Source organism: Nothobranchius furzeri, chromosome 17 (assembly GCF_043380555.1).
Source record: "Nothobranchius furzeri strain GRZ-AD chromosome 17, NfurGRZ-RIMD1, whole genome shotgun sequence".
Lineage (NCBI taxonomy): Eukaryota > Metazoa > Chordata > Actinopteri > Cyprinodontiformes > Nothobranchiidae > Nothobranchius > Nothobranchius furzeri.
Window position 1 is genome coordinate 53129441 of NC_091757.1, and position 22972 is coordinate 53152412.

Sequence of the window (22972 nt, forward strand, 5' to 3'; positions counted from 1 at the left end):
CAAGAGCGCAGAACAGAATCTAAAGCCATGCCAAACTAACAGCACCAACACAAGACGTCCGCCTGCAAAAAGACGGAGCAGATCTGCAGCAGACGCCTCCGCGACAATGTCCTTTCTGCAGCCCTGAGGAGAAAATGAAGCGCAAAAGCGAGAGGAGGCGATCCGAGTCGAGGAAAAAACGCTGTGCAGCTCAGAGCAGCTCAGAGGCGGAGCCAAACTCTGATATTTACATTGAGATAACAGGTAAGAGGGTCTGCACAACGAACCATGTCAACTTTCAGCTCACCTGGCAAATGCACAGGGACGTGCGCAAATGTTTTTGTGCGCATTAAAGTCCTTAATTTTCTACAGCTTTGCCCCAATATGGCGACACCGTCTGGCTCCATTGGGTTTGCGCTGATTTTTATTCGCCAATGCGCACAGATACTAGAAATTACAAGCTTTTCATGTTAAGCATTCATTTCAGTGAAATCAGCGACACCTCGTCCATCTACGTGCACTGCAAATCATCTCCTTTTAACGACTGTTTGCGTGTGCGTCATACATGTTTACTAGGTAATATTGTGGTGATTTAATGTTGCGTTTAGGAAATTGTCCACTTTCCTCCTCTGCTTGCGTTAAATAACATATTTTATGACGTTTCCTGGTTGGTGCATCCTTCATCGGCTCAAGTCCGAGAGAGGGAGGTATGTTTTAGTGGGAATCGCAAATCTGACTGGCTGGTAGATCATCATGGCAACCGCTTGGGCAACCATCCCAGGGCCTATCACGGCCTGCATGTAGAGAACTTTAAACTAAAAAAGGCGGGAACCAACCTGACCGGCAGCTTTTCTGACCAATTACGTAGCGTTCTCTTTTCTTGGCAACCAATGGAATCTTGCTAGCATAATGGAGGCGGAGTCGCGCGCTGATCAGTTTTTTAGCAGAGTGCGCACTAGCACTCCCACTTTCCTCTTCGGTTACAGACTTTCTCCCTTTTGAAAATAACTTCAAGCGAAAGGAATATTTAAACTCGAGGCTTTTAAATTATTACGTAAAATCTGTCTGTCTTAAAACTTTTAGGAACCGTTCTGAGCAACCCTCCCTCCCCTTATGCTTAAAGTTCTCGTGAAGAAATTAACTTCGTATCTCTTCGGTGGAAAACGTCATGTTCAGATCTGTTAGCAAGATGACTTCAGACGATGTTTCAAGATATATCGAGTTAATAAAGGGTGAGTTATCGGGAAAGACGAGCAGACAGTACATTTGCAGACGGTTACAAATAATAATGGCTGGCTTTTAAATAATAAACGGGAGTTTGTATTTATCTAACTAACTCGTTTTTTGTCTCCCTGCCCCTCCCTCATTTTTACAGATCAACTTTATTTTGCCATACTCCAGCAAAAGATCAAGAGCACAGCTGATCGACACTGTTTCTGCATAGATGAAGAGCTGGCTTATGAGAAGTGAGTACAAGTGCTGCAGTGTTTCTGTACTTTGCCCCTTTGGCCTTCAGCAGAATGCAGTAAAAAGTTTTAAAATGCCTCCAAACCCAAGTCTGCACAGAGGATTGGCTTCCACGTGTATTAAACCAATTAATCTCATATTAAGTGCAGTTTTTGCACATATTAAAATGGTGCACTGCTGTAAATAATATTTGCAAAGTAAATAAAGCAAATAAAAGTGCTGCATTTGCAATTTCAACACTCCTAATGGAGATATATCTGTCCACCTGAGACATAAAGGCTGACCTGAGGTTTTACACTAAAAGCACACAAGAATATATAATTTTTGCATCTTTTTCTTTTTCAGTTTGTCCCTTTCTTGCATCAGATGCTTCCAAGTGTTGTCTTTACTCCCTTCAGTATTTTCAGCGACCTTCTAAAGTCGCTGATTCTGTCTGATGAAACTTCCTCAGGGATGATGGCTGCATAAATAAATATTCTGATGGATTATTCCATCTTTTTTCTCTCCTTCTCACAGCTTTTACGCAGACTTTGGCCCCCTTAACCTGGCCATGTTTTATCGCTTCTGTTGCAAGCTGACAAAGAAGCTCAAGGTAAACCAAACCGCAGCAGTTAATTACACATCCTGGAAAGACACTGGATAGAAGGCATAGGTCAATCAATATCTATTTATGCTAAACAGTAAAGTGGATTTGTAGCATTTATTTCCCCTTGTTTTATGTGTGAGTTTGTGGTTTAACTCTTAAAGGGGCATTATGGAAGTTTGACAGCCAAAACATGTATAGAAATAATAAATGTCTTCTTCATACATTCTCCTGCAATGCCCTGGTCCTGTAGAATAAGCCCTGGCATTTTTACTGATTGCCTGTTTTTCTGTAAAATCACAGAAAAAGAGAGATGCTCGGGTCGAGCAGGCTGCTTCATGCGCGTTCACGCTCAGGCATCGCCCGTAGCATTTGCTATCCGTAGCTTTAGCAGCAGAGAGAGAGGCAGTGCCACTTTGGCGCTGTTCCTAACGCCTAGTGACAAAGCTAGCTACATTTCTGAGGACCCTTAGCTACTTTCTGTAGAACTTTCTTCTAGATATTTCCTGCAAATTAGCAACAAAATAGCCATTTTCACTCCGAACCGTTCTTTGGTTTGACGTTGTTTCAGCTGTCATCAAGGATATAAAAGTTACAGATACTGTGAATGTTACTAGAGTGTAGCTCACCTTGTAAGATGTCTGACTTCCATGCAGAAGACCTGGGTTTGATTCTGGGTGTGAACATAGTTTATTTTGAGTTCCTTTTTTACATTAATGGTATATTTTTTTTACAGTAAGATGCCTAAATTTTTCTTTGAGACTCGCCGAACGGCATTGAATTCACAGATAAAAAAGATGTGGGTTCAACTTTCATTTTGGAACAATTTTTCAAGCAAGGGAAGGGAATGATCTGAGCATGCAGGAGGACTGACCCATCATAAACCTTTGTCGGCTGTGCTGAAGAGAAAGGTACAGAACCAAATTATTTAATTAATTAGCTGCGTGTTCTCCTGTCCTCTGTCCTCCAGGCCACACACACACACACACACACACACTCTCTCTCACACACATACACACACACACACACACACACACACACACACACACACACACACACACACACGGGACTGTCTCAGCTGTTATTTTCGTGAAGGAGTGTGCACGTACAGCATGCGTGCCTCGTGCACGAGCCTACTATTGAAGCTGCCATTACGCTTTTGGCCTGAGGGGGCAATCACGAGCATAAACATTCAAAAGTCCATAAAGTCCCTTTAAATTTATGATTCTAATAGTGCTTGCTCATCAAAACCTGACCGTTCGTTCCTCTTTGTTTAGGTGGTTTGTACAGAGCTGGTAAAATAAGGATTTGGCCTCCTTATTTCTGTTTTTGCATTTTTGGTACAATTAGAGTGTTGCAACCAGTTCAGTTTTAGGGAGGTTTCTTTTTCACCCAGTTTGAATAAATTCTCCCTTAACCCTCTGGAGGCAGGCGTTGCACATTTACAACGTTAAAACCTACCTACCTGGTTACTCCACATACGTATTTCATGAGCATTTTTTAACTCAGAAGTACCCCTGAAGGACTTAGTTGTTCGTCCTTTTATCAAAACTTATTTTGAGCCTGAGAGGGTTATTAATAAATTAAAGTTATTATTTCAAAAACTGCATTTTGTTTTATTCAGACGATCTTTGATATGGGAAGTTGTTTATTTTTATTATATTACACACGACATACCAGAGTTGTGGACTCAAGTCACGTGACTTGGACTCGAGTAAGACTCGAGTCATTATTTTAATGACTTCTGACTTGACTTGGTCAAATATATAAAGACTTAAAACTTCACTTGGACTTGAATGCCAGTGACTTGCAACTTGAATCGACTTGCATCTGTTGACTTGATGATGACTTGAGCATATTTGATATTTTAGCACAAAAGTGGCCCGGCGTGGACAAAACTCATAAATCATTCTTGGTTCTGGGTGTGATCTTGTTCTGCTAAATGCAGCAGCACTTTGTTTATAATCAGTTTCAGGTGCACTTTCTGCTCGTTTGAGCAAATAAACGAAGCTTTAAGAAGCTTTATTTCTGGAATTTATACAAACTTCCTTATAGTCCCTTTAAAGCTGAAATAATTCATGCTCTGGTCTAAAATGCTCCTAAACTTTATGATTCAGCTTTATTATGATATTCTTTTAGTGACTGTCACAAGTTTGCTTATCCTAATATGCCACCACCTAAAATAGTTTTCTTCTCCATTTTTTAACAAAGATCGTAGATTTTGCAGCTTTCCAGATAAAGATCTTCAACAGTAAACGTTGAGAAAGTTTTATTTTGCTCTCTGTGTTGACTTGAACTCGTAAAGGATGGGAAACTATGAACTCCTGTTTTAAAATAATAAACATGTTTAAGCTAAATAAAGTTTCTGTTTTTATTGTTTTTTGTGCAGTCCATCACAATCTCAAGGAAGAGGATCATTTTTTATACCTGTGGAGATCAGAAAAAGCAAGCCAACGCTGCCTACCTAGTGGGCTCATACGCAGTAAGTGTGCAGATATTTTCCACGTCTCTGGGGATATTATTTGACCCTGAACATTATGCTGCGTGTCTAATATCATGCTGGTATTAGTTACAAGAGATCGCTTACGTCGTTTTGAGAGCTTTTTATCGTTTAAAGGTGATGCATCTAAATATGATGCCAGAAGAGGCGTACGGTCTGTTGGTCTCGAGGAATTCCACGTATGTTCCGTTCAGGTAAGTCGCCCAAGTAGTACAAAGTCCACGTGAGGAGGGTGTAGTCTTTTTACCGTGGTAGTTTAGGGATTCCTCAGTGTTCTAACTACGCCACGTTTTCCAGAGATGCCTCATTTGGAACCTGCATGTACAATCTGGGCATCCTAGACTGCCTTCGTGCTGTTCACAAAGTAGGTTTTGTTTTTTGAGGAATGATTTATTTTCCATCTTCTACCACGTCTGATGAAATCTCATCCATGTCAACTGTCTAGGCCGTGCAGTACAGCTGGCTGGACTTCTCAAAGTTTGACGTGGTAGAGTACGAGCACTACGAGCGAGCAGAAAATGGAGACTTTAACTGGATCACCCCAGGAAAGTTCCTCGCCTTCAGTGGGCCACATCCAAAAAGCAAAATAGAGAACGGTAACTGACGTGCTGCAGAAATGCCTCTGGTTACATTTGGATGACTCCTGAAGTGGATGTTTTTCTTTTTAAGGGTACCCACTACATGCTCCTGAGGCCTACATCCCTTACTTCAGGAAGCACAACGTCTCCACCATCATCAGACTAAACAAAAAGATGTATGACGCTCGGCGTTTTACAGACTCTGGCTTTGAGCATTACGACCTGTTCTTTGTGGACGGAAGCACGCCAAATGACTCGATTGTCAGAAAGTTCATCAGCATTTGCGAGAACGCTAAAGGAGCCATAGCTGTCCACTGCAAGGGTGAGAGATCTAAAGGACAACACAATCTCAGCTGGATCTTTATGTTTTATTTAACAACATGATGCCGTTTTGTATTTAGCTGGCCTGGGGAGAACCGGCACGCTCATCGCCTGCTATCTGATGAAACATTACCGCCTGACTGCAGCAGAGGCTATCGCGTGGATCCGGATCTGTCGGCCAGGGTCCATCATAGGGCCTCAGCAGAACTTTGTTGAAGAGTAGGTTTAAACATTTTTGTTTCACACTGAATTTTTATTTATTTATTTATTGTCAGATTTGATTTTAGCTGCGCATCATGTGCCAAAGAGTCAGCAAATTATTAATCAATCAGCCCAATTTAATTTCTAAAGTACTTTTCATGATAAAGTCAGCAGAGATGCTTTATATAATAAATACAATACAAATATATATAAACAGCCTTCACACACTATTGTAAAATTGAAAATACAAACTAGTCAAGTCACTCGTCCGTGCTCACACGACCTCATTACACTGACACAGAGCACGTACTCTCCTACCCTTCAAGACCAGGGTGATACTCATGACTAAAACATAAATAAATACATTTAATTAGATGAATTTTAAAAAAGTCTACATAAAGAGTTCGTAAACACGCTTGAGAAAAATGTAACATAAAAATGAGTTAAAATGAATGAATTAATAAAAATTCTGTTCAAACAAATAAAATAAAAACCAAGCTAAAAGGGGGGATCTCAAATCTTTTTTTAAAGGGTCGTTGACCCGCTGGGTGGTGTATCTTTCAACAAAATTAAAACTAAACGTAACTATTTCACCCACACTCCCTGTTTGGGAAAAAATGCACCTAAAGGAGGCATCGCCTGGCAGGCGGAGTGAGCAGCGCTGAGGCAGTGATTGACTGCACCCCCCTCAACCGCCCCGAGCACGGTCTGAGTTTCAGTCGGACAAACGAGCCGTTAACAAGCGCGCGCACAGCAGACTCACCGTTCAGTAGGTTGAGCAAATGGAGAACCTGCAGCAGGCCGGAGGGTTTTCTCTCCTCCTAGATCACTAAAAGAAAGGAGGAAGGAGGGCATCTTTTTAAGGAGGCGAGCGGCTCTGACCTGCATCGTTTCTTATCAGCTTGTGAGTGGCCGAGCCGGCTGGAGGTGCGGCGAAGAGATGGCTGGAGTCCAGTGCAGTGAAGCCACGTAATACGGGTCAGGCAACGTCAGCTGGGACTTCTTAGCCATCAGCTGTGGCTGATTAAAAGTCAAAGTAGAACAGAGTTTAAACCTGAAGAGGGAGACATAATTACAGTTTTAGACTGAATATTTAAAATGTTAAGATGCACCAAAATGCCAAAATAATGACTACATGTGTACAGAACCCCCGCGACCCTACGTGGACAAGCGAGTTCAGAAGATGGACGAATGTGTACAGAACCCTTATTTGTTTGTAAACAAAGCGGATACGCGCGCATCTTGCTAGCAGAAACAAGATCCAGCTTAATCTGGTTTCTTTGTTGTGGTTGCGTTGATTCGGCTAGCAATGTTGTCGTGTATTATAACCGTTTATCCTCTAGCGATAAAACGTGCTACGCTGCAAAACTGACATTAGTCAACGGGACGCGTCTTAAAGCTTGGTTTATGCTTGACACATTCACTTTCCGCTTGGTGATGCGGTTCGCGGATGGAACGCGCTTCACAACTCGCAGCGTTTATGGTTCATGCGGCTCATCTCTGCGGTGAGCCAATATTCTCCCAAACTGTAGGGGGCAGCATGGAGATCTACGGCGTGCATCCAACACTACACCATAGTAGAAGTAAAAATTACTGTTGTTTACAACATGGCATTCCAGCATTTTTAACAGCGTCCTCGTCTTTTCCGACAGTGCGAGCTATTTCTCTCCAAGAATTATTAACAACATGTTGATCACGGTGATCTCTGAGAGCTGAATCATACAAATGTCTCTATTTACGAATCTCTGCCATACTAGTTCTTGCCGGTCCGCCATGTTTTTCCACGTCCGACCGTCCGCGTGGTTAGAAATTTTCCTAGGTGCGCATTGCGGAAACTTTGGGCCGTGCAGAGGCGCGGTGGAGAGGCGTGGTCGTTAAAATGATGCAAAATAACGCAACTTTTCCATTTCCGTGCGGACCTCGCGGACGCGTCAAGCATAAACCAACCTTAACGATCCATATGCGTTACAGCCAGGCGAGTGGATCAACGATGAGAAAAAATGGCCCAAGCTTCAGTGGACGGACATCCACGCTTACCTGATTGACACGCCGAACCTTCCTGGGAGAGCATGAAGTCCTACAAAACCCTGGATGCGTACAGCTATGTAACAGACAATCATGTTCAGGACATACTATTGCACGATTATAATATTGAAAACTTTCTGGCTATGAAGACTGAGGTGCTGCCGAGTCAAAGACAAGGGAAGAAAACAAAGGTGTACAAAGTCTGGGTCGTTGTAAACAAGAAAAACAACTGCATTCTGACAGCGAACTGCGCCTGCATGGCTGGGTGAGTCACTTATAATAATACAATGTTATAAATTAACATTAGCATGACTTCCATAGCTATATTACCTGTTCTTTAGTCACTGTTGTGACTGTAAACATTTCACAAGCTCTGCAGTTATTCAGTGAAGCATCTGGAATAACTGTCTTATAACTAGATGCCAGATGTGTCCGATGCCTCTCCCGTGCAAATAAAGACGATTCTAATAATTTACGGTCATGACAGCACACTTCACGGTAGCCACAGGCCGGCTAGTGGGCCAAGCTTTAGCGTTCCTTTCTAAAGTTTATCAAGGCGCTTTAACTTACAGGCTTCAGAGATGATCAAAATAAAATCGATATGTGGGTTTCAACAGTTGAGTTTATAAAACCTACGATGCTGATTACCTGATATGAAGCGATCGCTGGAGATTTGAGCATTTTTAATGATCTTCTCGTTCCAGTCGCTCCTTCTGCTAGCTTGCAACCAAAGACCTCTTTTGTTTGCCTTGAAAGGGGTGCGAGTAGATGGAATTCTGTAGAACTTGTGCGATTTGTTGTTTTGATCAAAGCGATTGGTACAACCAACAGCACAACAAGACACGATTGTTGATCCCTTTCTGCAACGCACATGCGCATTAGGGCAGGAGGTGACGTGGACCGATAAGGGGTCGATTAGACACTCATTTATACAAGTTATCAGCTAAAAACTTTGATTTGGATGTTACTCGCTCTTTAAATATTTAAATATCAACAGTCTCTACAGTCCTGAGGTTCTGCAGCAGGTTGCTCCACAGGCGAGGGCCATGGTGGTGGAACAAGGCTGTTTTAGTGCAATCTTATGGCTGATACTGGAGAACCTCAGAGGCTGCGAGGCAGAGCCGAATGATTTTAGGCAGGAGACGGTTTGATTCATGGTTTTCTTCAAAGCAAGCTTCAGCACCATGTTAATAATGTACATTTTTAAACATGACAGGAAATGACATCACATCATCAAAATATGAAAGCTATTACTCTAATAATGCAAGGATAAAAACTAAAGATAAGAAATGATTTTGACTGTATTATATTCACAGCAAAACGAGCATGCAGAGTTTTCCCCCGGCAGTTTTTCTGGGTCGCCTCGTTTTTTTTTTTTAAATCACAAAAACATGCTATAACACCGAGCACGGACACATTTTAAATGCTGCCTCTGAAATATCGTAACTCTTCAAGGGCTTGCGTCATCAGAAGCATTCAGACGGGTTCTGCTGGCACAGGAAGTGGGTGAATCGGCCTCCGTCTCACACTCGCTAACAGAGACAGAAAATCACCGCCGTTAATAATGTCAGCCGCAGCAGCATTGCCACAAAAAGAAAAAATAAGACGACCAAATGTGCGACTCCCTCTGCTCAAGCGTCGAGCTCCTGTAAGCCCCTGCCCCCACTCCCACCGGCAGTAGCCGCCATTGCTGTTGAACTTTTAAACCCAGGGGGAACTCTGGATGTGTAAAATACTTGACATCAGATCCTGGGTCAGTCAGGAGTGGTGCAACAAACCACAGCTTTGACGATCACGTGGGCTCGTAATTTAAAAGCAGATCAGATAAATAAAACGGACCAAGACCACAGAGGCATTCAGAAACCACCGAGAGAAGAAGCTTTCAAAATTCATGAGAATAAAATTGGCTCGAGAGGAGCCGGTGGAGGTGGCTCACGCATCTGGTTAGGATGCCTCCTGGAGGCATCATTTGGAATCCTAAGATGTCCAAGGAAGATCCCGCCTTTCTCGCCTCTGATTGGCTAGAAAGGCTTTACTATGATTGGCTATTTCAATTGGCAGCAAACTGTCTGAAGACTGTCCTTCAGCCACCAGCAGAAAGTTGTTTTGGGGAGTTTTGTAAATAAAATGTGAACTTAGTGCTATAATAACCATTCTGTCCTGTTTAGCTAAATATGTTGTTTCATAAAAAACTGAAAAACGTCAAATGTGAATTTATAATCTTGTGAATTTATCAAACTGTTGGACTTTAAATCTCTTGGCTCTGAAGCATTAGAGAACATAGGATATACATATGTGCCTTACCTGGGTTACCTATTCTGCCCAGCGGTGTGCATCAGGTCTGTTTCTTTTCTAGAATAATGAAAACTGGTGAAAAATAGGTCTAAATCATAATCAGCTTTAACTTAATGTTTGATTAAATGATGCACATTTAATCTGATTATGAGAGATGTGCTCTAAGTTGTAAACTGACTTAACCTATTAAAGTGAAGACATAGGATAGCCTAATAATTAAGTAACAAGATAACCCCAATAGAGCCAAAAGATATAAAGTCAGTCTACAGTGTGTTGAAATGCAACAAGAATTATTAGAAGTTCACATTTGATGTTTTTCTGGTTCTTTTATGAAAGAAACTGAACCTGGTTTGTTGCAAAACAGGAAAGAATGTTTATTATAGCCATCAGTTCACATGTTCTCCAAAAAACTCCTCAAGATCTGGCTGTAAACATAAAAACCTGCAGCGAGGGAAAACAGCTTCCTCATTCATGAAATAGCCAATTGTAGCAGAGCCCTTCCAGCCAATCAGAGGCGAAAAAGGCGGGACCTTCCTTGGACATCCTAGGATTCCAAATGACGCCTCCCTGGTGAGGTTTTCTATGCACGTCCAACCAGGAGGAGACCTAAATGAAGACCCAGGATACACTGGAGGGACTATGTTTCTCGGAAGCCCAGGGAACGCCTTGAGATTCCCCTGGAAAAGCTGGCCCGAATGGCTGGAGAGAGGGACTTCTGAGCCTCTTTGCTTAGGCTGCTGCCCCCACAACCCAACCCTGGATAAGTGGACGATAATGGATGGATTTGAATTGTGTTTTTTATTTTTCAATCAGGAAGCAGAACAGCCTCTGGGCAGATGGAGACGTTTTCCAGGAGAAGATGCTAAATGAACGAGAGAATGGCAAGATGGCCGTGGCCAGGATCCTGTCTGGGGTGGACGACATAACCATCAATGGCAACAACAAGAACAAGACATCTAAGAAAGAAGAAATAGAGCTGGTGAGTTTTACGGGAGATTCTCTCATGGTGTCTGGAATAAAACAAACAAACCACACGTACACGCAGTTTAGTCCCTTCGCTGCTTCTTCTCAGTACAGCGAGGAAGAGGAGAGGAACAACCTCACACAGGGGGATAAACTACGAGCCCTCAAGAGTAAGAGGCAGGCCAGGTCTTCTTCAGGTTCGCTGTCGTAAGTATGAAAGCAGTTAGTGAGCCTCGTCGTGCATCACGCTCACATGTAGTTCAGTAATACGAGCAACTCCTCTCCATGTCAGTCCCTCAATCACTACCTATCAGTAGCTTTTAAGTCATAAAGCAGAAGTGACATTAATGTTCTTTCATTCATTAACTCATTCACTGCCAGCCGTTTCCTGATCACTAACGGCCTTCGCTGCCAGCATTTCTCACCGTTTTTACTGTTTTTTTAAGAGTCACAGAACGTTGCGCGCTAGCATGATGTCGATGCCAAAACAACCAAAACAAAGAGGAGACTCACCTCTTGCATCAGGAAGAATCCGTGTGTTTCGAGCGTTATCCGTTCTTTCATAAGCCGTTGTCAAATTGTGGTCGGCAGACGCTTTTCCAGTTCGCGTCTCACTTTTTTTACAGGAACGGCCCAAAACGATCTCCAAACACATGGATGTGTTGCTTCCTGATCATGTGATCTGTGACGTATGCGGATGAAGATCGACTTCAGGGCTGAGATGTTTGTTCTCTCAGCGCGGGGGCTCGTTCCGATGCTCAAACAGTAAAAAAAATGCAGTGAACGGTTGGATCTAAAATAACGACTTTAGTCGTCAATGGCAGTGAATGAGTTAATATTAATCAACTTTCTTTTTCTCTGTGAGTCTTCAGGATTTTTGGTTGTCTTTTTAAATGAAGGCATGCAACAAAAGTCACCCAGTTGTGATCTTTTAATCTGTGAATGATGAGAAGGAACGGACGCAGCACACGTCAGTGACACAGCCGTTTGGCACACAGACTTCCAGATAAAAACGAGCTTTTTCTGAGAGCTGGTTTTAAAAGACACAAATGTAGTGAAAGTTTAAAGATATCGTTCCACTTGTGATTCGATGATATGAAAACGAGCTGCAAGTAGTTATAATGTCATCTTTGAGCAGGAAAATAAATGCGGGCCAAATGAAATCCGTCCTCCAGGTTATCAGGTCAGAGTGTCCACGGTGGAACCGGGCCTCCTGTTTAGTCGATACCAGACTTTGTAATAGATAAGAAACCGGCAGACATAAATGTTTAAAGGGACATTATGGAAGTGTGACAGCCAAAACATGTATAGAAATAATAAATGTCTTCTTCATACATTCTCCTGCAATGCCCTGGTCCTGTAGAATGAGTCCTGGCATTTTTACTGTGATTGCCTGTTTTTCTGTAAAATCACAGAAAAAGAGAGATGCTCGGGTCGAGCAGGCTGCTTCATGCGCGTTCACGCTCAGGCATCACCCGTAGCATTTGCTATCCGTAGCTTTAGCAGCAGAGAGAGAGGCAGTGCCACTTTGTCGCTGTTCCTAACGCCTAGTGACAAAGCTAGCTACATTTCTGAGGACCCTTAGCTACTTTCTGTAGAACTTTTTTCTAGATATTTCCTGCAAATTAGCAACAAAATAGCCATTTTCGCTCCGAACCGTTCTATGAACGTTGTTTCAGCTGTCATCAAGGATATACAAGTTACAGATACAAACTGGCGCTTTAGCGCACTTAGTAAGACGTCTGACTTTCGTGCAGAAAACCTTGGTTCGACTCTGGATGTGGACATGGTTTATTTAGAGTTTTTTACATTAATGGTATATTTTTTTACAGTAAGATGCCCAAATTTTTATTTGAGACTCGCCGAACGGCATTGAATTCACAGATAAAAAAGATGTGGGTTCAACTTTCATTTTGGAACAATTTTTCAAGCAAGGGAAGGGAATGATCTGAGCATGCAGGAGGACTGACCCATCATAAACCTTTGTCGGCTGTGCTGAAGAGAAAGGTACAGAACCAAATTATTTCATTAATTAGCTGCACGTTCTCCTGTCCTCTTTCCTCCGGGCCACACACACACACACGAGGGACTGTCTCAGCTGTTATTTTCGTTAAGGAGTGTGCACGTACAGCATGCACGCCTCGTGCACGAGCCTACTATTGAAGCTGCCGTTACGCTTTTGGCCTGAGGGGGCAATCGCGAGCATAAAAATTCAAAACTCCGTAAAGTCCCTTTAAGCACTGAAATGGAAAATCACTTATATAAGAAAAATGTCTAAATGTATTATTATGCATTTATATTTAACATTAAAGATTTTTAGAGTACACATGGTTGCAGAGTCAACCATTTACACAAAATATCAACATCTAAATTATGAAAAATCTATTGTCCTAACTGTTAAATATAGTTTTGGACACATGCTTCATGAAAATATTGACTTTATTGACTTCAAGCACTTAAGCTGCAAACACAAGTTCTGCCTCTGCTACTCTCAGTTGAAAATGTCTTTAGTATTTGTAATAATTCAGTTTTCATGTTTTCACCAAACCACAAGCACCGATTGGACATTGAAATAACATAAAGTCAGAATGTTCATTTAATTTTTCTTTACTTGGCCAGCAGGAGGGAAAAAGTGCCAAAACTGTATAAAACGGGTTTGTATTGTCAATAATCTGGCGATGTATCTATTACAATTCAGTCACGGTGCGGTGTAGTGAGATACTAACATTAGCATTTTTTAAAACTATATTTTATTAGAAAACTCAGGCCAGATGCTTATCAGACACATAAGTCTTGTTCTGTTTTGAATGAAGGTGGTAAAAACTGCTGCGACCTAGCCGTTGGGGTAGGATTTACACCACACATGTGACAAAGTAATAGAGAAACATTGTTCTAGTCTAAAGTAGAGTTGCGGGGATTAGCTGGTTTGACTATTAACTGTGGTTTGAAATGCTAAAGACTCCAACTGTGCAAAAAACAAGACAATAGCGCTACCCACACGGACCAAAACGATGGGAAATGGATCGGACGCACACAGCAGAAGCAGAACCAGCATCAACAACCAGTGGGACTGATTCGTTTCTACATGGGAAGTGCTTTAAGATTTTTCAAAGCTGCTGAAGTAGAAATTCAGGACAATGTCTCTCGCCCATCTTCAGAGCTTGCAGAGAAAAAGTTGAGACACGCCCAACTTGTCATCAACTCAGAGATCCTGCAGGCAAATGAGCTCCAGCTGAGTCGGATTACGTTAGTGACTGAAGGGATGTAACAGTAATATTAGAACAATTCAGTGATCGAGGGTTGAATTAGTAGTTGGACTACGTTTCCTCCGTATTTGTCTACACCAAGCCAGTACAGCAAGCCATTTTAAAATGTAATCAACAGCGCCTCTTTGTATTTCCTGTTCGACATAGCAATAATATAATTTATCATGTCCTAATTATATTCTACTAGTCAAATTTGAAAATAAAGAACAAGTAGAAATGAGATTTAAGGATATTCATAATAATAACTGCTTAACCCTAACCAGTTGTCAGCCGTTAAAACTTTGTGTCTTTTTACAGAAACTCTAAACAGGCTGTTAGGTAAATATAATACCATAGTCATCATCACACACTGGTGAAATTCATCCCTGCTTCTGACCCACCCCTGTTTGGAGCAGTGAGCTGCAGCTGTGGCTGCGCTCGGGAACTATTTGGTGGTTTAACCCCCCCAATCCAACCCCTTAAAGCTGAGTGTCAAGCAGGGAGTCATCGGGTCCCATTTTTAAAGTCTGGTATGACCCGACCAGGAACTGAACCCTGATCTCCCAGTCCTAGGGCGGACACTCTACCACTAGGCCACTGAGAAGATAAGCCTCTTCAGAAAACATTTGTGAAAGTGTGGTCTGACGAAGCTACAGAAAGACTGAAGGACTGTATCCAGACCACAGACTGGAAGACGCTCTGCAGCACTCATGGTGATGACCTTGGCAGCCTGATCCACTGTGTCAGCAGCGATTTCAGCTCAGGGGTCAACCAGGGTTTATTATTCGAGAAACGCCTCACTCTTCGCATTGGGACGGTGTTCTCTACACAGAATTGAGGGTATTTTAAAAGCTTTAAACTGTAATTTAACTCATTCACTGCCATTGATGACAATAGTCTTCATTCTAACACCTTCTTTCTAATGCCCGTCAAAGCGTCGCGAATCGGCAGTGAAATGTACTACGCAGCAATTAGCCGCCTTTATAGTGGATGAGTTCCTTTCCACGGGCAGCGAATTGTGACGTTTTGGACGTCACGTTTCGAGTCTATTTTTGACGCGCTATGCTTCCAAAACAAGTCAAATCCGCAGTTTAGATCAAGCCAGACAGGAAGTCAAACACCGAACATCCGAAAACTTTCTAAATAAAGGTCACGTGCAGTAAGTCATTTCCTGTGAACTTCTGAGACTAATGTAAACAGAACAGAAAATAACCCACAGACATTTTTTCATGCATGCAGTTGTCTTTCTTCTTGTTTATTATTGTTTGTGGACGTCTGAAATCATGTTTGGTGTTGCAGTTCTCCCGTGATTTCGCGACGTCACAGGATCAGCTGTGTGGAATGCTTTCACTCCCGTTTCGTGTCGGAATTGCTCCCTGTTGGGAACGAGCTTGCGGGTAGAATGCCACTATAGCCCCTTTCACACTAGCATCGGCTTCGCATGGTCTGGATAGCACAGAGAGCTTCTACGTTAGCATAGCCTGCCTTTTTTCAGGGTGCAACTGGACTGTTTCTCAGCCCTCTTCCTGAGGTGGTCTGCTTCAGGCTGACCAGGGCCAACACACCCACGGCTGACTGATAAAGCTTAGTTTATGCTTGACGCATTTACTTTCCGCTTGGTGATGCGGCTCGCGGATGGAACGCGCTTCACAACTTGCAGCGTTTATGGTTCATGCGGCTCGTTTCTGCGGTGAGCCAATATTCTCCCAAACTGTAGGGGGCAGCATGGAGCTCTACGGCATGCATCCAACACTACACCGTAGTAGAATTAGAAACTACTGTTGTTTACAACATGGCATTCCAGCATTTTTAACAGCGTCCTCGTCTTTTCCGACAGTGCGAGCTATTTCTCTCCAAGAATTATTAACAACATGTTGATCACGGTGATCTCTGAGAGCTGAATCATACAAATGTCTGTTTTTACGAACCTCTGCCATACTAGTTCTTGCCAGTCCGCCATGTTTTTCCGCGTCCGACCGTCCGCGTGGTTAGAAAATTTCCTAGGTGCGCGGTGCGGATAGTTTGGGCCGTGCGGAGACGCGGTGGAGGGGCGTGGTTGTTAAAATGACGCAACTTTTCCGTGCGGAGCCGTGCGAACTCGCGGACGCGTCAAGCATAAACCAAGCTTAAGCCGGCTCAAATTCACACCTTCCATTAGGAGACACCTCCCATTGGTGGGTAGAATCAGCCCACCTGGGCTCATCGCATTATCATGCTGATTACCTAGGAGCTGAGGGCAATAGATATCAACAAGGGTACAAAACCTTTCTAGAATGTAATCTTGAACTTTAGCAATACTTTATAGGATGTGTGCGTGATTTATATGCGTTAATACAGATGTGAAATCAAGTCATGTAAAATAATCGTGGTAATCGTGAAACCGTGATTTTTCAGACTTCGTACCACCAAAATAATCGTTGCAGCCCTAGTCTAAAGTCCACGTCGTTTGCGCCTTGGTAAAACCAGCTGTGGGAGTCTGGGTGTCAGCATGGCTGTGGGTGGTTGACTGGCCTCTGCCTGTGTACCCATAAGGCTCTGGCTTTTGTTGTCCCATGTCAGGCAGGTGGTAGTGTTCTGCTGCAGCCTCATGGGCACTGCGTGGCCGATGTGCTGCCTGCCATTGAAAAGATAGCAGAGATATAGTGGGGGAGAGGAAGTGAGGTTTTGTATGAAGGAGGTAAGTTCACATCACTTCCTGTCCAGCTTACGTCCTCTTCCTGTAGAAGTGGTTGCTGTGCCAGTGAATGGTATGGCTAACAGTATGGCTGATTATAAAGTTGTCCTGTTTCTTTTTCTCTCTCTCTTGCTTTCTTTGTATGACTTATGGTGTGAAGTGGATATGCAGTTAGTGGATGCATTACATTTACACGCCTATTTTATTATTTGCCTCATGAACACGTTGAGCTGTTCTGCTTTGTTATCTGAGAAATCCTCTCAAGTTACGCCCACTGGAGTTTGTAGCAGCGGCGGTTCAACTAATCACGGTTTGAACAAGAGATCCGGATTAGTTGATGGTTCTTGGCTTGCTCTACTGGCTTGGCACCACAGAAAAAATGTTACCGATCTGCAGATGTGTCTTAGACGTAGTTGTTTGGTTTTAAAAATGAGTTTTATTGAGTAATTTCCACCTGATCCTCAATCTGGTGTGAGGGATAACAGCAGCATCATCTAAGGTGACATCGTCTATTCTCAGGAGGGAGTTGAGACAAAAGAGAGATGAGCTCTAATTTCCACACTTGCTCCTCTGCTTGTTTTGTTACATAACACTTGGCTGCATGTCGAATTCCAGGAACGATTGGAGAAATGTTTATCCAAACCTTTCTTCCATCTTTTCTGCCGTTTCCATGCATGGCGTAAGGCACGAAACCCCGTGGACACGCATGCATGCACATGCCTCTGTTCGATCGGTGTTTGTGTCTAACGTAATAATGTTGGGCTGGGATCATCGTCAATGGCCTGTTGGGTTTTCCACTGCTCTTCTGACAGGGTCGGGGTGTTTGTACCACCCGGGGTTTACAAGAAATTAAGTTCCATTGAATTTATGCTGTTATGAGATAAAGAACATGTTAAATATACACAATATTCGGGTCATATCGTACAACTTAATCAAACAAGGGAATGGAGAACGAACCCGTTGTCTGGTAGTCGGACACGAGGGGTTTTTGAAAGGTGTTTGATTTAATCCAGTCCCAGTGGAAAAGCACAACATCAGAGGCTTTGTGTCCTGCCCAGACGTCTCTTGTCTCTCCTTCCTTTTATTTCCCCCCTTTTTTTCTGTTTGCTCTTGTTGTTGGATTTGTCCTCCTTTCAGATGGCTGGTAGCCATGCTGCTCTCCCTGTGTAGCCTTGCCCTGTGGTGGATTGTGTATGGCTTCCCTTCTTCCATCCTGCATTTCTGTATAGACGGGTTAGGATTTCACTGAGTTCTGCTGCCCGTCAGCCCCCCCCCCCAAAAACGTGTCCTGCCCCCCCCTTCTGGAGCTCTAACTGAGAATGCTGTAAGTGAGCCCCTGGTTTATTTATTTATTTATTTTTAAAAATTCCCGATCCAAATTAGAAATGTGTTCGAATTAGATTTTTTTTTCTGTCAGTAAAGTTAGCTTAGAGTGGACACCGGCTTTCCACCGGATGCGTAATCATCGTGTTACGTTTGCAAAGCTAATAGCGGGCCTTCTAGTCAGTGGGTGTTTCCGTCGGACGCGAATGTGTCCCACAAGTGTGGTGTCGCGCCCCTCTGCTAAGTTTACGCTTCGGGTCTTTTGTTTTATAGCTTTATTTCCAGAATGCTTCAGGCTCAGCAGTTCAGACTGGGCCAGACAGGAAATCCAACTTGGATGCAATATCAAACATTTGATACATTTCAAAATAAAAGGCCTGTGCATATTTTCCAGGGTATCTGCGGGTCCTTAAAAAGTCTTACATTTGTTTTTCTAAATTTAAGGCCTTAAAAATGACAAATAATCCTTAAATACAGTCTCCAAAGGTCTTAAATTACCAAAGACCCAATAAACAAGAATTTCTAGTTTCAGCATTTTTTGTGTACGATGTTGGCGTAAGCGGAACCGTACACATTCAGTTGCTTGTGAAAGAGGGCTATTTTTAGATGAGCACATTAGCTGGTTAAGCTAGTGGGAGCTTGCGCCATGGGGAAGTGCAAGTTTAATGGTAACTGGGAGGCTAATCCCACGTTTCCGACGTGGTTAGCACCGGTTCCAGGCAATAGCTGGAAATTATAGCTTAAATTTAATTTAAAAAAATAGCTTAAATTTGGTCAAAATGGCCTTAAAAAGGTCTTAAAGTCTTAAATTTGGCTCCCTTAAACCTGCAGATACCCTGATGCTCAATCAGTTAAAAAAATGAAACCACAGACCTTTAGGGTGTATGATGCCATCTTTTCTCCTGGTGAAATCACGTGTGATCTTGCAGTACTAGCTGCGTGGAACACATTCAGTGCTGCTGCGCCAATGCGTTCAAGATGAAAACACATCTATTATGTTATGCGCCACATACGCATCCAGTGGAAAGCCCGGGTGATGAGCAGAGACAGTTTTTTTTAAATAAGTTTCAAAAATCCGAGGCTGATGACTTGTCCTTGTCACCATTTTCTGTACATGATTTTATCCTATAGACATTTCTATCATCCTGCCATCTGCTTTGCTGGTTAATGTTTTTGTCTAAAACTAGTGAAACACCTCAGATAAATAAAGATCTCTGGCTTTATATGGCTGCACTAACTCAACATGCCCGCTAAATGCTTTACATACTTCACAAACTAGTTTTTTCAACATCTGTCAGTTCATTTGAATGTATGCTTTCCTACTCTGCCTCAACTCTTACGTTTGCATACGAAAAGTCGTGTTTACATATTTCTGATGTTTTTTTCTTCACAGACGAGAAGAAAATAAGATCCACACCCGATCGTCGTCACAGTGTCTCAGGTAAAACCCGCAGAGTCCTAACAGAGACGAGCAGAAATCACGACATGAGCTAATGCCTGCATTTCTCTCCTGCAGCAAGGTCATAATGCAGGCCGCTGTGCCGGGTTGTAAGGCCAGCGTGGGACCGCTGGCTCTGTCTGAGCACTCAGAGAGCAGGAAGAGGACCAGAACCTCGCTGCCAGCTAACGGAGTCGGAGGAAGGTCAGTGAATTTATCTGACTTTGAGCTCCGACTCGAGTAAATCAAGATGGAAGAGGCTTTTAACTCATTCACTGCCATTGACGACCAAAGTCGTCATTTTAGATCCAACCGTTCACTGCCAATTTGCATTTTTTTACTGTTTGAGCATCGGAACGAGCCCCCGCGCTGAGAGAACAAACATCTCAGCCCTGAAGCCGATCTTCATCCGCATACGTCACAGATCACATGATCAGGAAGCAACACATCCATGTGTTAGGAGATCGTTTTGGGCCGTTCCTGTAAAAAAAAAGTGAGGCACGAACCGGAAAGGCATCTGCTGATCACAATTTGACAACGGCTTATGAAAGAACGGATAACGCTCGAAACACGCGGACTCTTCCTGATGTAAGAGGTGAGTCTCCGCTTTGTTTTGGTTGTTTTGGCATCGACATCATGCTAGCGCGCAATATTCTGTGACTCTTAAAAAAACAGTAAAAACGGTGAGAAACGCTGGCAGCGAAGGCCGTTAGTGATCAGGAAACGGCTGGCAGTGAATGAGTTAAAGGTTTTTACCGCTGACAACTTATTAACAAAGCTAAGATGAGTTCTGTCATGTTAACGCGATCATAAATGGAGTTGTTGTGTTTTTTATTTGGCGTTGACACACAGTTGAAAACAGCAGAGAGGCTATAGCCACTCATGGCTCCTGGTGGGGTGAATTAACAGCTTCCCTTCTCTCTGCTAGCTCCCTGTGCCAGACCAGACTGGTCAGGTCTCTTGGCAACTTGCATGTTGTGGCTGGCAGAAGTGACCCAATGTGTTGTGAGCCATGCAACGGCCGTAGAGACACAGCCCCCCTCATCAACTTAAACACAGCAAAGGCCCACCTGCAGGCAAGATCCCTCAGTCGCTCGCTGGGCCGTGTGAGACCTGGGCTGCATTTACACACACAACAAACTTTATTATAGAAGAAATGCTTTTGCTCCTCTACTCAAAATGTTACTTTAAAACCTTCAGAAAGATTCATTCTAAATTAATTTAGCAAACAGTATTAGATGATTTAATAATTAGTATTTTACAGTGATCCCTCGCTACTTCGGTTCGTTTATCGCGGATTCACGACTTCGCGGATTTTTTCTTTGGAGCCTTATTCAAGGGAAATTGGCTGATTCGCGGTATTTTTCTGTCATGTTTTGGGGTAAGTGTCTAACCCAAGACATACAGACTCAGACTCGAGTCGAGGTAAAAGATAAACAATAATTTTATTTCTTTAATGATGAGGAGAACTGAGGGCGCACTGGTGATCCAGCAGAGGGTAAACCAGGAAGCGGCAAAATGCGAAAGTTCAGGGTGAATGTGGAGGGGAGTTGAGCCGGGGTGATATCCAGTGGCGAATTGTAGATTTCCAGGTGGCAGGGTAGACGGATGAGGAGGACGAGGTAACGGAGAGGGAGCGTGAGCACGGTGGAGAGCGGGACGGCAGAGCGGAGTTGGTATCCAGGCAGCGAACCGGTGAGTATCCAGAAGTCTCCAAGACGGGAGCGAATCCGGAGAAGCGAGTCAGGCAATAGTTAATCATCCGGCGTCGTATCTGGATAACCGTCCTCCTTTTAAAGCCGTCCCGCTGATCAGGCTGATGAGGATCAGCTGCGCTCCCTGTCCTGTTAAATAAATACTGTAAATATGGAGTCCCTACTTTGCGGATTTTCACCTATCGCGGCCAGGTCTGGAACGCATCTACCGCGATAAACGAGGGATCGCTATTTACTGACTTCAGGAAAAAGAATGGGAACACATCAGTGATTTGCACCTGCCAGGCGATCAGTTAAAGTGCTGTAATGAAATAAACCATCGAACATCTCTTCTTTCTGCTGAAGCAGCGAGGAACATCTTACTAGGAGGCGGAGGGATTTTTCACAGCTCCATGCCTTCAAGGACATTTTGGAAAAATGCAAAAGACAACCGTGTTGATCTTATTTTGACCAGAGGAGACAAACGTTCTTTTTCCTTCCGATTTTAACTTTTATGGGAAATAAACGTCCCTAGAATAAAAGTTAGATTAGTGCTGGTGTAAATTCAGTCGGAGGTCCAGACGCTCAGTCGGTTCTCCTTAGATGACCTTAAACTGGGCTGCATCAACTGGGATTGTTCTTCAATTTGCATGTTTAATTTGACTGATTTTCAAAATCCAAACATTAAGAATATTTATTTTATTTGAGACAAAAGAAAACTGTTAGAAAATGCTTAAAAAATATCTTATTTGCCACCACATGAAATACACCAGAAAATCTGGTCTTAATTTGAATAAAGTCTCGTTTTATCCTGTAATTGAAGGTTTAGTTACGATGGTGCAGCCCAGTCACGGTTCTTCACCGTCTTTCTGGGGCCCGATTAAAACTCATCCCAGCAGCTTTCCTTCCTTTTCTCCTCTAAACGCATCATCTTCTGGACTAAGGCTGGCTATAGGCTTTCTGGATTCTGCTGTGTCATCTATTCTTACTCCAGCTCATCTATGTTGCTCACATCTTTTTACTCCGTCTTTGTCACTTGCAACAGATGCACGGTCTACCGAGGACGTAACGCACGCAGCTCTTTGCAATCAATTAGGTTTTCCAGACTATGGTATCTGTCTCCTGTTTTTCTCACATTCTGAATGAAACTAAATGCAGCAGGAGAACAAAATCAGTAAAAACTTTTTTTTTCCTTCACAGTCACTCCATACCCACAGCTAGAGCTCCTCTCCTTCGCTGAGCCAAGAAATCAGACATCCAACGTGCTTTCTGATGTCCAATAGATTAGCACAATTCTTTATGTAAGGTGACCATTCATCTTCAATGCAGGTTTTTCCTTTTATTTTTTTATTTTTAAATGCATCATGAAATGAATTTTTAAACTAGAACTTAATGCATGCAGTAGCTGAATGGTAAACCACAATCGGCATATGATTTCCGAATCATGATTCCTTCTGAAATCTTAATTGATTTTAGTTTTTATGAAATTATTGAAATCATTGCTCTCGTTTTAAATTGGATCATGGGTGGGTGTTTTATATCTGCAGTTTGTACGGTTTCCCGTCACCGGTCAAGCATTTTAGCCTCTTCATTTCTAAGCTGTACATAGGTCCACATTTAATATGCAGACTTTGTAATCTGTAAATATTTTGTACCATGAAATGGTCCTAATGGGGCCTCTTCATT

At 42.9% G+C, this 22972-nt stretch overlaps 1 protein-coding gene across 6 annotated transcripts; it reads left to right on the top strand.

Annotated features, from left to right (window-relative positions):
- Nucleotides 1-22732, top strand: cdc14b (cell division cycle 14B). Of its 6 annotated transcripts, none has more exons than XM_015972886.3 (16): nucleotides 1-243; nucleotides 1355-1445; nucleotides 1963-2038; nucleotides 4419-4511; nucleotides 4647-4723; nucleotides 4827-4893; nucleotides 4975-5125; nucleotides 5199-5429; nucleotides 5509-5647; nucleotides 10763-10928; nucleotides 11022-11119; nucleotides 19548-19595; nucleotides 19671-19796; nucleotides 20521-20668; nucleotides 22332-22397; nucleotides 22487-22666. In XM_015972886.3, the coding sequence occupies exons 1-15, from the start codon at nucleotides 135-137 to the stop codon at nucleotides 22353-22355; spliced, it is 1644 nt and encodes a 547-aa protein (XP_015828372.3). In that variant the 5' UTR covers nucleotides 1-134; the 3' UTR covers nucleotides 22356-22397; nucleotides 22487-22666. The 6 variants fall into 6 exon arrangements, 5 of the variants coding, with proteins under 5 accessions (XP_015828372.3, XP_015828373.3, XP_015828375.3 ...); XM_015972888.3 differs by lacking the exon at nucleotides 1-243 and adding an exon at nucleotides 985-1211; XM_015972887.3 differs by lacking the exon at nucleotides 22332-22397 and having other exon boundaries at nucleotides 22487-22732.
- The last annotated feature ends 240 nt before the right edge of the window (nucleotides 22733-22972 follow it).

Bases quoted from the DNA above. Each gene is read 5' to 3' on its own strand.
- cdc14b (XM_015972886.3), top strand. From the start codon at position 135: ATGAAGCGCAAAAGCGAGAGGAGGCGATCCGAGTCGAGGAAAAAACGC. The intron at 1,446-1,962 runs GTGAGTACAAGT...TCCTTCTCACAG, and splicing joins GAAGAGCTGGCTTATGAGAA to CTTTTACGCAGACTTTGGCC. The intron at 2,039-4,418 runs GTAAACCAAACC...TTTTTTGTGCAG, and splicing joins AGCTGACAAAGAAGCTCAAG to TCCATCACAATCTCAAGGAA.